This window comes from Zasmidium cellare, assembly GCF_010093935.1.
Source record: "Zasmidium cellare ATCC 36951 unplaced genomic scaffold M409scaffold_2, whole genome shotgun sequence".
NCBI lineage: Eukaryota > Fungi > Ascomycota > Dothideomycetes > Mycosphaerellales > Mycosphaerellaceae > Zasmidium > Zasmidium cellare.
The window spans coordinates 26,443-40,670 of NW_022986946.1; the positions used below are offsets into that span (position 1 = coordinate 26,443).

A 14,228-nucleotide genomic window follows, 5' to 3' on the forward strand; every position below is an offset into this window, starting at 1 on the left:
ATACCGACGGCAGCATCGTCGACGGTAGACATTCCGTCATTCAACTTTCCTGCGTTCGACTTGTCGACGCTTGACTGGTCCTCGCAAGGAACCAAGAGCAAGACATCTCTTGCAAGCTCTGGCAGACCCATACTCCATGCGCCGAGGCCAGGGACATCATCAACCACCGAAAAAGTCCAAGTAAGAGGCGATGATCAGAATGAGAAACAGGAGGAAGCTCCGGCACAACCGCCGACAAGTCAATCGAGCAACGAGCTCACAGGTTGGAAGCTCGGTATTCTGGTAGCATCCTTGTGCTCTGCAGTATTCTGCGTAGCATTGGACAATACGAGTTAGCACTGCATCTACCCATGCTCTGGAGACTAAGTCACTGATACCTGTTGAATAGTTCTTGCAACCGCCATTCCACGCATCACAGACGACTTTGGCACAATCGACGACATCGGCTGGTATGGAGCTGGGTACTTTCTGACGATATGCAGTAAGTACATGAAGACTCAACAATATAGCCGAATGGCCTGACCGTATCACTAGGCTTGCAGCTCCTCTACGCCAAGCTATACTCCATGATCCGCGTGAAAACACTCTTCCTGTCAGCATTCGCCATATTCGAGATAGGGTCGCTAGTGTCAGGCGTTGCGCCAAATTCGATCGCTCTGATTGTCGGCCGAGCCATTGCAGGAATCGGTGCAGCGGGATTGTTTACTGGAGCAATGACAGCCATTGCACTGGTTGTTCCTGTACGTCTGCGACCGGTCATTGTCGGCTGCGTGGGCGCAACCTTTGGTGGATGTGCCGTGATTGGTCCCTTGATTGGAGGTGCCTTCACTGAGAGTGCGACATGGCGATGGTGCTTTTATATCAATCGTAAGTATTTCACACTTGTCTCTCCCACTCGGTCGAATCAGTGCTAACGAAAGATCGATAGTCCCAATTGGAGCGTTCACTGCCTCGGGGACTTTCTTCTTCCTCAAGGTGCAGCAGACATTGCCAAACGCAAACGGTACAATCTGGCAGCGGATCTGGAAGACTGACCCTGTGGGAAATGTCCTCTTCATGGCTTCAGTCATTTGTCTACTCCTGGCTGTGCAATGGGGAGGCTCAACATATCCCTGGTCCAGCGGAAGGATCATCGCTCTTTTGGTCGTGTTCTCCTTAACGGCCATCGGCTTCGTCTTGTGGCAAGGCCTGAGAACAACCAACACCACAGTCGCGAAGCACATATTCAAGCATCGGACGACGATGTTTGCTACCCTCTTTGCGTTCTTTGTTGGGTCTTCTGTTTTCGTGACCCTCTACTACATCCCTATCTGGTTCCAAGCTGTGCAAGGTGTTTCGCCAATCATCTCAGCGGTTCACACATTGCCTCTCATCATCTGCCAGGTACTGGGCACTTTTGGAGCCGGATTCCTGACAACACGGATTGGCTACTACATGCCATTCGTTTACGCTTCCACGGTCCTTCTATCAGTGGGCTGTGGACTTCTGTACACATGGCAAGTCGGCGAGCCAACCGGACGCTGGATTGGATATCAGATCCTGCTTGGGAGCGGCATTGGCTTCGGCTTCCAGCAGTCGACTGTTGCAGTGCAGTCGACTTTGCCTCCTCAAGACATCCCTATAGGCATCGCCCTGGTGTACACTTCTTTGTATCTCGGAGGAGCCATATTCGTCTCCGCTGGAGAGAGCACGTTCTCCAAAGCCCTGAGAGAGAACACTGCCGACCTCCATATCCCAGGATTCGACGTGGCAACGGCGATCCAAGCAGGTGCTACGCAATTGCGGTCACAAGTACCGCCTGAGTATCTTCATCAGGTCCTGGAGGCCTACAGCAATGCAGTGACGAAAGTGTTCGAGATGGCCACTATCCTTGCTTGCCTTTCAATCTTGGGGGCGGTGGGTATGGAGTGGAAGAATGTAAAGCAGAAGGGTAAATGAGGCTTTGGAGGATGCAGCTGTAAATCAAAGTGCTGGATCTATTGCACTGAAGATTCGACGATGCCACGAATGATTTTAGAGATAGACAGCGATCAATTCTTCCTCTGTTTTCAGCGTAATCGTGCCCCAGTGTGCGACTGATTCACTTGATGATCTTTAGTCTCAACTGTATTCTATGGGATAAGATACAATCGTTCACAGTTTCAAACGGCTACTAAGCAAAATCATCTCATAGAGATCAGACTCTAGTTCTTCAACTCCCGCTCAATCCACTCAGCATGAAGCTCATGCTCGCCAACCATCACAGGCATGATGACAGGCACGGAGCACCCAACAAGCTTCACAACACCACCATTGGGGGTGACGTTCCTGCCAGTATGCATAGTAGCACGGCCAACGACCGAATCGCCAGCATGCAAGATGCGAGTCTCACCACCGTCGAGCTGGAACTCCATGTCGCCCTCAATAACGTACAGGGTGTCGACGGTCATGATACGGTGCCATGGAGCAATGGCGTTCGCTTTCCAGGTCAAGATGGCGATAGCAACGCCCTCCGGGGGCATGGCTCCGCGGGGGCCAAGACCGTTGATGCGGTCGTGGACGTATTGATCGATGTCCTTCTCGGTGGAAAGGTCTGGGATCGACTTGTGGCTTGTGTAGACGAACTCGATGGTGAGATTTGGGGTGTCAATCTTGTATCGTGGGGCGGGGATCTTGTCGGTGAAGACCGCCTTGCCCTCGGCGTTGTTGGTGGTGATGTAGTTCGACATGGTGATATGATGGCACCAGTGACGTTCGAAGATGTGCAGTTTTGGGGTCAAGACGTATGCTTTCGCACAATGCTCAAAACAAGAAGCCTGACTTATAGGCTTTGACGTGTCAGGCACTCTCGGTCGGCGAAAGACGGGGTCAGGCGAGTGCGGGTGAACGTAAGGATTTGGTGAGTTGGTGCAGCGGACTCGGAGTTTCTGATGGGAGTCAGCCAAACCACATCACCAGCCTCACACAATCAATATCACTCTGATAAAAATTGCCATTGAGACAGAGACTGGTTTGAATCAATAGATGTTCTTGCAAGCGCTGCCGACTTTTACACCTGAGCAGCCTTGCGTTCCATGCAAATCTAAAGACCTCTCCGTCCTGCAACAGCAACGAACGAAGACTCTCACAAACTCGAAATCACCCACCATGAACGGCAACATTCGTCGTGCGGAAGCAGGAGAGTCTGAGCCCCTCCTGGGCAACGACAGAGAAGATGCCGTCTTTTACGAGAATGACCTGGTCCTCCTCAGCGGCATGGACGATCCACGAAACCCCATGAACATGCCTGCATGGCGGAAATGGGCTTGTGCAGGAGCATTGGGAGCCATGACCTTTGCAGCGACATTCTCCAGCTCGGTCTTCAACGCAGCAATACCAGTCACTGCACGAGAGTTTGGCGTCTCAATCGAGACAATGTCACTCGCAACGGCGCTGTTCGTCTTCGGCTTCGCAACAGGGCCTATCGTCATGGGACCAGCCTCTGAGGTGTTTGGCCGCAAGTCGCCTTTCTTCTTGGGATATCTGGCTTTCGTTCTTCTCCAGATCCCAGTGGCACTCGGCAAGGATGCCACGACTGTTCTGGTCTTCCGGTTTCTGTCGGGCGTTGCTTCGGCGGGATCACCAGCTATCGTGGGAGGCTACCTCGCAGACTTCATGGCGCCTCTTGAGCGCGGTATCGCGGTAGCCATCTTTGCAGCTACTACGCTGCTAGGCCCAGAAGTTGGAGCCATCGTTGGCGCTGTGGTCGTGCAGAGCTCTCTCGGCTGGCGGTGGACTGCTTGGATATCGCTCATTCTGTCTGGAGTGTTCAGCTTCATTGGATTCTTCCTGTTGCCAGAGACGTACATGCCTGTCCTCGAGAAGAGGCGGGCGCAAGAGCTTCGTCTGGAGACCAAGCAGTGGGCGCTACACTCGCGGCTGGACGAGACCCCCGTCAGTCTCAAGGACTTTGCAACCCGCTACATGACGAGACCAGCCATCATGCTCAGCGTTGAGCCCATCCTTGCGCTCATGACTCTATACATCTCGTTCGTATTCGGCCTCGTCTATCTTCTGTTCGTCGTAAGTATTGCCATTCTAGGAATACCGACCTGTGCTAACGTTTCTCAGGCGTACCCGATCAGCTTCGTGCAACAACGCGGATTCTCACTCACCGCCGGCACCCTCCCCCTGCTTGCAGTCTGTGTCGGCATCATTATCGGTGCGACATATGTTACCAACTACTCGTACACCACCCTTCGTGCCAAGGCCATGAAGAATGGCAAGTTGGAGCCAGAAGACCGTCTTCCTCCCATGATAGTTGGAGCGGTCTGGTTGACCATCGGCCTGTTCTGGTTCGCCTGGACATCGATGCCAAACATCAACCCGTGGCCTCAAATCCTCAGCGGCGTGCCATTGGGGTTTGGAATCCAGGTAATCTCGCTCCAGTCGCTGGCATACCTAATCGACATCTATCTCACGAGCGCGAACTCTGCCATTTCGGGCACAGTCATAGTGCGGTCGCTTGTCGGCGGTCTTTTCCCTTTGTTCGCCCCAGCGTTGTATGGCAGACTCCATGTAAGTTGACTGGTCGGAAGTGTGAAAAACGCAAAAAGGCTCCGAGGCTGACGGCATGCTTTAACAGGTGTTCTGGGCGACGACCTTGCTCGGCTGCTGTGCATTGGCGCTGACACCAATCCCCATCGTCTTCTATATTTACGGTGCTCGTATCAGGTCGCATGGCAGATACACTAGAAAAGCATAGGTGGGGAGGCGGGATCCAGTCAGCTGGTCAGAGCACATAGAGCCAACAAGAGCATCTAGGGAATGATATTGAATCGGCGATGATGTGTACAAGAGGATTGGGGCTGTAGAAGTTGTTTCAAAAGAACGGGAGAATCAGAAACCATTACACTAGGCGCATGGCACGTGTGAAGCTTGTCGAACGGAGGACGGGCCGGAATATGCATGCACAAACGAACGAGGAGGTCGCAATCGGGTAGCTCGGGTTGGTCCTGTAGATCTCGTCGAGTCGATGACGACACTACTGCGGCGCTAAAAAGGGGCTTCGATTCTTGTGTCGAGGGCTTCTTCTTTTGCTAGCCCCATTGGAACAGCTCCATTATACGTCTCACTTCGCACTGCAGTAGTGCATCGCGTGCTTGTGTTGGCCTACTAAACTCCAACCAGAACATGATCTCAAAGAATCCCGCAGCTCCTCGCCGTTCACCTCCTGGAACAGCTAGGCTTCGCTTCCCATCAAAGATGCTCCAACACAGCCCTCGAATGCCCGGGCAACTCGTGCACTCTATTTGGCGAGCCCAATCTGACTGGCTGACTGCAGAAGAAGCAGCTTATTGATCTTGCATTCTACCTCAACGTTCCGGTGGCTTGTGCAGTATCCAGGATGGCGTCCACCACTGGCAGCACATCCTTCGTCTGGATGGGCACTCTGTGTTGGCCATCCCACTCCACAAGTGTCGTGGACTCAGGCGAGCAGTGTGCGGCTGAAAGAGCCCGATGTAAGACCAGACCAGCGTCCTTCAGACCATGCACGTGGATCGTTGGTAGGCGCAAGAGGTGCGCATCCTGACATCTGCAGAGGGATTCGTACAGGCAGTCCATTGGCGCGAAATCTCCTGCATCTAAGAATGCTGGATCTGACTGCGTGTATGGGTCGAGGGATACCAGGGGCGCTCGGCCGGCCATGAGCACGGCAAATCGAATCCGAACGGATGCAAGGGATGAGATTGCGTTGGTTGCATGAAGTTGGTGTCGAAGCAATAAGCTGGCTGCCAACTTGGCGCCCTGACTGAAGCCCATCAACGCCACCCAGTCGCCTGTTGCTCCTTGACGATCGCTCTCCTTCATTGCCGACAGGATTGCTTGGTCTATCTCCAGTTTGACCTCGGAGGCTTCAATCTCTGGATGCTGCGGCCCTGACCTGACCCAACGACGATATGGCCCGAAGCGTTGGTAGACTGAAGTGACATCTGGGCCTGGCTCGGATGGAAAGGGGCCTTCGACGAACACCAACAAGAAGAATGGGGCCAGTTGCTTGCTCAAAGCTCGACACTGGGCTTTGAAGATCCTCGCATTCGAGCCGCCGCCGTGGAGGCATAATATCCGCGGGAGGGACAAGTCCCGATGCTCTTGCACGATTAGTGGCTTTCCAGCAGTCATATTGTCGTTATTGAGCACAATATGCTGATGATTTTGGCTGCAGGTATGTGAAAGAAAGGCGGGTCAGTGCGTTGGCTCATGGGTACTCGAGCATACTCGGCTGGCAGGCCTTTTACAGTGCAAGGCCCAAGTGTCCAGTCAAAGCAGGTGGGCTTGCCTCGCCGCGTGGACCGTTGCTCACAGGAAGCGAAGGCTCCAGCCCTACGAAACACTGGGGCATGGCTCTGCTGCACAGCAGACCGGTGTCGAGTCCGGATATGGAGACAGCAAACAGATCCGCCGACACAACGTTTCTCCGGGCACGGTAGGTAGTGCAGGCCTGGAGGATGACAAAGCACATAGGGATGCTTAACTCCATCCCGCTGCGGCGACTCGGCCAATCTATTTAGGTCGATTCCTTGCAGGCATGTCTTCCGGGGACTTACGAAGTAGTGAGCAGCAAATCGATAAGAAGCAAAGCAATCGTCGATTTGGACGTAACAAGCTTAATAGCCGCAGACACGTTGACCGCGTGGAGTTGCACGTTGCTGGATGCCAGCAGGTGTTGGCACGGAAGCTTGCTCGCACCCAGCGATCGCCGGCGAATGGGATTATCGCATCTGACGGGCCCACCCCCGAACGGGTATGGTCGATGGGGCTGCAGGCTGCAGGCCGTAGATCTCCAACACGTTACGAATCTGTACGACCCTCGGCAGTCTCGCGTTGGCAGCCTCGCGAAGCTTTTAGCGTTCGGGCAAGCTGTGTACTTGGGTACTTGCACCATTTTAGGGCACCCACCTAGGGCTCAGGCGTCCCAGATACAACCGCAGCTGGCAGGCAAGATCGTTGAATACGCGATTCCCAACTAGGCAGCTGTGAAGATAATGCCTGGTGAGTACCAAGTGACTATTCACAGTAGGGCCGACCGCTGGTGTCCACACAGCCTCGTGCACGCTATTCTTTCGTTCGCAGCAGAGGCACTGGGCCCCCTGTCAACACAGCACACCCAACCCACGTGTGTGATCAACAAGTCCACGCTTCCGAACAACTCTTGCCCACCCACAACCCGCGTGGGGCACGTTGTTGCGAGGTTCGATCGCGCTAACACCAAAGCTACAACCCTTGCGTTCAGCTCTAGCCAAGACTCCGGTCACGGTTGTTGGTATCACCAAGATTGCTGCAGGCCAACTCCAGATACATCTACTGATCGTGACACAACACCAACAGCTGAGGCCGGCGTGGAGGCTTACGGTTTCACTCGCAGCCGCTGCTGATGATCTGCTCTAAAGCACCTTGTCGATTGATTGCGCTTTTCGGACGTAGTCCATTGATCGTTGGATTCCCTCCGTCAGGCATTTTCGCGAATCACACCACGCACGCTTGCACGTACATTTCCGGGATCTTTGGTCGAAGGAAGCTGCAGATCCATCTTCAGAATGATACATCAACTGCTGTGAACCCCCTCTCTCGATAGCCATCGACTCTCGTTAAACACTCAGATCGATTGACCTGGTTCCGTCCCATCTCTTGGACTTCTACCAAGCTCCACTAGCACGTGCTGTCCAAGGCTTGTCACTCTTAGCATCCATGTCTCGCAACAGCGCCGATCCGTCCCGTGACGGCCAGCCTCGTCCTCGTCAGGAGCCAGGAAGTGCCTGCGAAGAATGCAGACGACGAAAGCTGCGGTAAGTCATGCCACCTCTCACCCCTTTGATTGATATTGTTTCCTCGCATGATGCTGATCTAACCCTGTAGATGTGACCGCCAGCAACCCCGGTGCGGACTCTGTGCCGAGAGTGGCGAAGACTGTGTGTTTCCGCCTTCTCGCAAACGTGGACCGAAGCGTGGCCACATGAAGACATTGCTGGCTCGACTATGTATGTGTACAGGGGTTTTTCCGAGATTGGCATGTTCGACAAGACGCTGACAAGCTTCGCAGCTGCCATGGAGGAACGCCTCGCCACCGTCAATGGCGCCACCACGACCGACGGTCAAGCCATGAACGCCTCCGCTAACAGCAACGATGTTACGGGAAACCCCATCGATATGAGTCCTCCTCCTACCGTCGACCACCCCTCTGTCTCAAGCTTCTGCAACTGGATCTGGCACGATGCCGACTTCTCATTTGCTTCAAATCCAGCCACGCCACCCACGTTCCCGGACTTCCCTCAAACCAGTGAGGACATGGACAATGTCATGGCTCTCCTCCCACAAGTGTCCGGTCAAATGGACTTGATGGAAGGACTACCAGCCATGGATATGGCCTCCAACTTCAACAATCCCCTCGTGCCACCAGCCGATATGTTGAATACCACCCCTCTCGATCAGACTGCAGCCTTGCTGCCCGACTTGTACCATTCAGACCGGTATGTTGTATATCAAACACAAACACAAGCACGCCGTACTAACCCTTTCATAGTGATCAAGCGTACTTTGAGAGAGTCCACAATTGCATCCCCATCATCCACGAGCAAAGTTATTATGCCTGGAGCAACAACACCTTGAAGACAGAGCAGCAGGTCTGCCTCCAGAAGAGCATGTGGGCGCTGGCCACATCCGCCACAGCCCAGCCTCTCGCCACAGCCAATGTCCTCTACACCGAAGCGAGGCAGCAGCTAGAGAAGCTGGAGAACAGCTGGAACAGTGATCATCTGGCTGATGTCGTCCAAGCCCAGGCCTGGCTACTCCTGGCCATTTACGAGTTTGTTCGAGTTGATTTTCGCCGTGGCTGGATGAGTGCAGGCCGTGCTTTTCGTCGAATCCAGTTCATGAAACTGCATGAAATTGATCGTTCTGACGATCTCCGATCCCAGTCAGAATGGGTGGAAGCTGAGGAGCGACGACGGACGTTTTGGATGGCCTACTCCTTAGACTGCTTCATCAGTCTGAGTAATGGCTCACCCCGGACGTTCAGTGAACAGGTATGCATGAACGCCAACTTCTTCTATGAGACGGTCCATTCTAACGACTTTATGTAGGCGGACGTTCGCATGCCCGCTCCGGAGATCAGTTTCCAGTCCGGACAACCGGTCCTGATGAACTTCTTGTCCGATGCCATGCTCCCCCAGGACAGGGCCGGCCCAAGCAATAATTTGACCGACTTCATTATCGTCGCCACAATCTGTGGCTGGGCACACACCCATCGCCAGCAGTGCACAACCAAGCGAGCCCAAGCGAACCCCATCCAGGCCTTCTGGGAGCGACATCGTGCGATCGAGAGATTGCTGATCCCACAGGTGGCCGCCATGCAGCAGACCCAGTCACAAATGCGACATGCCGACCCGATCTATCTATTCACCCGTGTCATGGTCCACGCCATGGTCCTCTATATGTATCATACGATGATGGAGTTCATTCCCAACCACGATGGGGCTAACCGAGCACTGGTCGACGCCTATGGACCCTCTCTCTTCACGGCTGTGTGCGAGGTGTCTAACATCTCCAACACATTATCACAGATGAGCTGCTTCAAGGTACGTCGCCCGCATACTACGAATACCAGTATCATGAATCTGACAGATACTCTTCTACAGGCACACCCTTTCTGCCCGATAGCACTCTATGTCTGCATTCAGGGCCTCAAAGCTTTCAACGACAACGGCGGGGGCTTTTCAGAACAATTAAAGCTGGCATCAAGTGCACTGGACAATCTACGACGGATAAACATATTTGGCGATGACTCAAGGAGAGGGTCAGGCGAGAGCACAGGCGAGCCTCCTTTCACGCTGGATCCATCGATGGTCTGAGACCTCCATCTGGAACGGAAACGATTATGAAAGTTGCATTATTTCGGACTTTGTATATTGCATAGACGTTTCGGTCTGCACAAGAGACAAAAAAAGCACGTGGGGTGCACAGATAGAGCGAAGGTGTGTAGAAAACGTTTGTCATGACAATACAAAATTAGACAGCAGGCCTGACACATACTTCGGCAGTACAAATGTTCCGCTGCACGGCCTCTCACGTGGCTCCATGCTCCTTGATCGTAGTCCATGCCACCAGACCTCTAGGCTGGTAGGGCAAGCTCCCATGAGCCCAGCCTCGTGACTTTGTCCACTCTCCGGACATCAATGAAGCAGAAACTCCGAACACACCTCGTGGGACGCACGTGCCATTGAGGCATTCGGTCACCAAAGCATCGTCATAGTGCAATGGTGCATTATTGAGCACAGGTCGTGGCATGGTCAGGCTGCATGATGATAGCCGCATTTGCATTGAATTGCATCTACAACAGACACGACCACATTGACACCGCCAGCACTGTTCAGTCTCCACCAAGATGGCTATCAAAGACCCTCCATCGACCAACAACCCAGCTAAGCTCCACGTCGCCATCGTCGGCGCTGGCATCGCAGGCGTAACTCTGGCTCTAGGCCTCCTCTCCCGCGGCATCTCTGTCACCATCTACGAACGAGGAGCCAGCTTTCGAGAAATTGGAGCAGGAATCGGCTTCACCAGCAATGCTGAACGAGCGATGAAGATCCTCGACCCTCAAATCCACGCGGCATTCAAGCGAGTGACGGTTCAGAATGGAACAGACTGGTTCATGTGGATGGATGGGATGAGTGAGGATTGCAGCCTGATCCATAAAATGTACCTTGGAGAAAGGGGGTTTGAAGGATGTCATCGTGCTGAGTTCTTGGATGAGTTGGTAAGGCTCATGCCAGACGGTATTGTGAGATTTGGCAAGACTGTGGATCGGATTGAGGAGTTTGAGTGGGAGGATGAGAGGCCTGTGCACTTGAAGTTCACGGATGGGAGTGTGGAGTGTGCCGATGTTGGTCAGTTGAATCTCGTATCTTTCTCTCCCATGGACACATGCTGACAGATACTTTAATCTAGTGATCGGCTGTGATGGCATTCGGTCAAGAGTGAGGCAGCTTCTCCTGGGAGCCGACAACCCAGCCTCCTATCCAACATACAGTCACAAATATGCCTTCCGTGGTCTAATTCCAATGCACCAGGCAAGAGCAGCTCTGGGTGTCGAGAAGACCGATACACGACACATGTACCTTGGCAAGGATAGCCACGCACTCACATTCCCAGTCGCCGGTGGGCAGATCCTGAACGTCGTTGCCTTCACATCAGACTCTCACGACTGGCCGTTCCCTGAGAAATTCACATCTCCGGCAGCAAAAGCGGACGCTGTCCAAGCCTTCTCAGGATTTAATTCAACCGTGAGATCCATCATCGACCTCTTGCCCGAGCAGCTCGATAAATGGGCTGTCTTTGATACCTACGACAATCCCCCACCAGCTTACTCAAAGGGCCGTATCTGCCTCGCGGGTGACTCTGCTCACGCTGCAGCGCCATATCATGGTGCAGGAGCAGGTTTCGCAATTGAAGACGGTGCCGTACTTGCCCATTTGCTGAGTGCCGTCAGCAGCGACTCCCGAAAAGACATCACCGCAGCTTTGCAGGCGTATGACTCAGTACGCCGAGAGAGAGCACAATGGCTGGTCGAGACCAGTCGCTTCGTGGGTGAGATGTATCAGTGGCAGGACAAGAGAGTTGGCAGTGATCTGGGGAAGTGTGCGGAGGAGATTGAGTGGAGGTCGAGGAAGATTTGGGATTACGATGTCGAGCAAATGGTTTTGCAGTCCGAGAGGGCATTTACGAGGGAGTTGATGTAGATAGTCAATGGAGTATTCACAGAAGTGTTGCAGTCCACCATGGTGCCACAGTCGTCAGCCATGCAAAAGGATGAAGTCTGATTCGCATGGGGGCGATAAATGTCACGTGGACGCAGGGACCTCGACTCAAAAACTTGTGATTGTGGTCCCTGAAGGCGTCCCTCAGCTTGACCCTGAAATCTCAGCGGACAAACAGATACTCCGCCACGTGCTTCGACGCATTCACTCACCGGCGTTGCTAGCGCAAAGTCTAAACTTAGCATGACGCTAACATGCAGCCAACAGCCGAAAGGATGACGAAAAGCAAAAGCCACATCGGGAAAAAGATGGCGGCTATCTGCGACAAGAAAACAAGCATTGAAAGCTCAGAACGTGTTGAGAGGTACGCGTCACTATTGCATTGTAGATCCTGCGACTACCGCTTTCGCTACAACCCAGGGCCGAGGCCCGCTCATCCAACATACTTGGTATATCGCTTCCACTCCACATCCTTCTTCAGACCTTCCAAATCCACTTCAGGTAAGCAAACAACCAACGGCAGCGCCCCACCCTCTGCAGGCGTGACAGTGATCGTCCCGGGAATAGCAGCAACCTCAGGCCGGCGGATGAACTTGCATGGTCCGAGAAGGCCAAACTTCTCCTCCTCTCCTCTTGTCTCATCCATTGCACCGCCTTGAGCAGATGTGGCACCCAGGTCGTAGTTGACGTCTCGCAGGCCACCGAAAGCAAGCTTCGATTTGTCCGGCTCGCGAGCGCAAAAGGTGGCGTAGCTGCGGAATGTCCATGCGTTGTTGACGCTGTTCAGCTCTCGGCGAAGAGCCTGAGCGACCTTGGGAAGGGAGAAGTTGGCAACCTCGCCGATGGTAAGACGTGCACTCGAGTGATGGATCATGTGGCCCATGTAGCTGGACGGAACACCCAACGCTGTTCGTCCATCCACTGCACGAGTGAACTTGCACATGATGTTGGGGTCCACTCCACGGGCGATTCGTAGAACACTGAGACGCTGCCAGGCGAAGGCGCAGAGAATGTCGTTGTCTGAGACCATCCCTCCCTCAGCAGTGCCTTGCTGACGCAGAGCTCGAAGAGCAGGGAATTGCACTTTGAAGTAGCACCATTTTGGCGGAGAGACAGGTGGGTTTGGCGTCCAGCCAGGAGGACGACGAATGTGGTTCTGGTCTTTGACAGGCTCCCCTCGTGGGATCAAAGGCACAACTTGACGACGGTCACGGTTGGCCTGCTCGAGCTCTGCGGCTGGGAAGACCTCGCCGTTCATTGCCAAAGATATGAGGCGGGCCACTTGCAGAATGCCCGTTGCGTCAACAGCCATATGATGCAAGCTGAAGTTCAGGAGCAGTCCACCCTTGATGTAGTTGGCCTTCAACGCCATGACGGGAATTGGTCCTTCGATGCTATGGGCAGCCGGAAGACTGGGCCAGGGAGTCAAGAGCTTTCCGGGCAGTTTGCTGATCGGAGCGTAGCCTCTGAAGATCGAGGAGAAAGTGTCAACTTGGTCATCACACTCTTGCACCCGTATGATCTCATTCGGAGCAGCGTCTTTTGGCCAAGGTCCTGGCTCAAAAACGCCGGGAGGGCCTCCGACCACTTGCACCATCTGGTATCCAAGCCATGGCACTTGATCGATCACTTTGTTGACGGCGGCTCTGAGTGTATTGGTGGCCTCGTCTCTGGAGGTTCCGTCTTTGATCTGGAAGCCGTAGATGGCGTGAGTGTAGCCGTTGAGGAAAGGAAACTGGGAGACGCTGTCCTGAGGTTCCTCCTCCTCTGTGATGTTCAGCTGCTTGCCCATGCGCGACTGCACGTCGTCGACAAATGTTACGGTTGCGCTCATTGTGAATCGAATGAAATGTGTCGTATGGTATTTGGGGTCGCCTCTGCTGCAGGCTCGTTCTGTTGCTTGACGGTGTCAAGTTTTATTGGGACAAAGTAATCCGTGTGCGAGTCTGGCGCCTGCGGAGTCTCGAAAACCCCGTTCCGTTTGAAGCATATTGAATAACATCATGCATCTCCCATTCCGGTCCCCGAGGAACAGGGATACGGTTACAGTAACCCAAGGCTGTGAGCTTCGACTTGTTGCCACGCACCAGCGGCTTGTCAGATGAATTACTCGTGGAGCCGTCAAGACAGCGTGAATCAACAACAGTCCATCCTACGTTGTAGTCTGGGGCCCTGAATTTGATACGGGGCGTAGAAAGTTTCGATGACAGCCAGTCAAGCATTTCCTACTCAATCTGTCTACAGTGAGCTACCGAATCCCATCCCTTATGGGCTGTCTAAACAATCTGAAGTAAAGTCGAGAGCTCAGTAGCTCAGAATTTCGGAGGGATGGCGGTGCTGTACGTCCTACTGTAGATATGCAACACTTGGATGAGATCCGGTCATTGCTCTAGGCTTAAGAGTCGCCAACACAAATGGACAGCACAAACATGAATATTCGAATCATCGAAAACAGCT

The 14,228-nt window shown here is 53.6% G+C and overlaps 7 protein-coding genes across 7 annotated transcripts; 4 read left to right on the forward strand and 3 right to left on the reverse strand.

The window, feature by feature from the left end:
- Positions 1-136: 136 nt before the first annotated feature.
- Positions 137-1,938, forward strand: M409DRAFT_62372 (uncharacterized protein; the record flags this gene model as incomplete). The annotated part of the gene is made up of 5 exons (XM_033815140.1): positions 137-180; positions 240-331; positions 389-481; positions 535-867; positions 929-1,938. The coding sequence occupies 5 exons, from the start codon at positions 137-139 to the stop codon at positions 1,936-1,938; spliced, it is 1,572 nt and encodes a 523-aa protein (XP_033673489.1).
- Positions 1,939-2,183: 245 nt separating this feature from the next.
- Positions 2,184-2,708, reverse strand: M409DRAFT_16565 (uncharacterized protein; the record flags this gene model as incomplete). Its single annotated transcript, XM_033803670.1, has 1 exon — positions 2,184-2,708. One exon carries the CDS (start codon positions 2,706-2,708, stop codon positions 2,184-2,186), a length of 525 nt encoding a protein of 174 aa, XP_033673490.1.
- A 526-nt stretch (positions 2,709-3,234) lies between these two features.
- Positions 3,235-4,723, forward strand: M409DRAFT_62374 (uncharacterized protein; the record flags this gene model as incomplete). The annotated part of the gene is made up of 3 exons (XM_033815141.1): positions 3,235-4,041; positions 4,090-4,536; positions 4,604-4,723. The coding sequence occupies 3 exons, from the start codon at positions 3,235-3,237 to the stop codon at positions 4,721-4,723; spliced, it is 1,374 nt and encodes a 457-aa protein (XP_033673491.1).
- A 605-nt stretch (positions 4,724-5,328) lies between these two features.
- M409DRAFT_49158 (uncharacterized protein) lies at positions 5,329-6,141 on the reverse strand (the record flags this gene model as incomplete). Its single annotated transcript, XM_033811165.1, has 1 exon — positions 5,329-6,141. The coding sequence occupies one exon, from the start codon at positions 6,139-6,141 to the stop codon at positions 5,329-5,331; it is 813 nt and encodes a 270-aa protein (XP_033673492.1).
- A 1,566-nt stretch (positions 6,142-7,707) lies between these two features.
- On the forward strand, positions 7,708-9,866 carry M409DRAFT_49159 (uncharacterized protein; the record flags this gene model as incomplete). The annotated part of the gene is made up of 5 exons (XM_033811166.1): positions 7,708-7,805; positions 8,010-8,486; positions 8,540-9,041; positions 9,099-9,593; positions 9,654-9,866. The coding sequence occupies 5 exons, from the start codon at positions 7,708-7,710 to the stop codon at positions 9,864-9,866; spliced, it is 1,785 nt and encodes a 594-aa protein (XP_033673493.1).
- Positions 9,867-10,399: 533 nt separating this feature from the next.
- Positions 10,400-11,753, forward strand: M409DRAFT_62376 (uncharacterized protein; the record flags this gene model as incomplete). Its single annotated transcript, XM_033815142.1, has 2 exons — positions 10,400-10,901; positions 10,963-11,753. 2 exons carry the CDS (start codon positions 10,400-10,402, stop codon positions 11,751-11,753), a joined length of 1,293 nt encoding a protein of 430 aa, XP_033673494.1.
- Positions 11,754-12,204: 451 nt separating this feature from the next.
- Positions 12,205-13,605, reverse strand: M409DRAFT_16569 (uncharacterized protein; the record flags this gene model as incomplete). The annotated part of the gene is made up of 1 exon (XM_033803671.1): positions 12,205-13,605. One exon carries the CDS (start codon positions 13,603-13,605, stop codon positions 12,205-12,207), a length of 1,401 nt encoding a protein of 466 aa, XP_033673495.1.
- Positions 13,606-14,228: the final 623 nt, after the last annotated feature.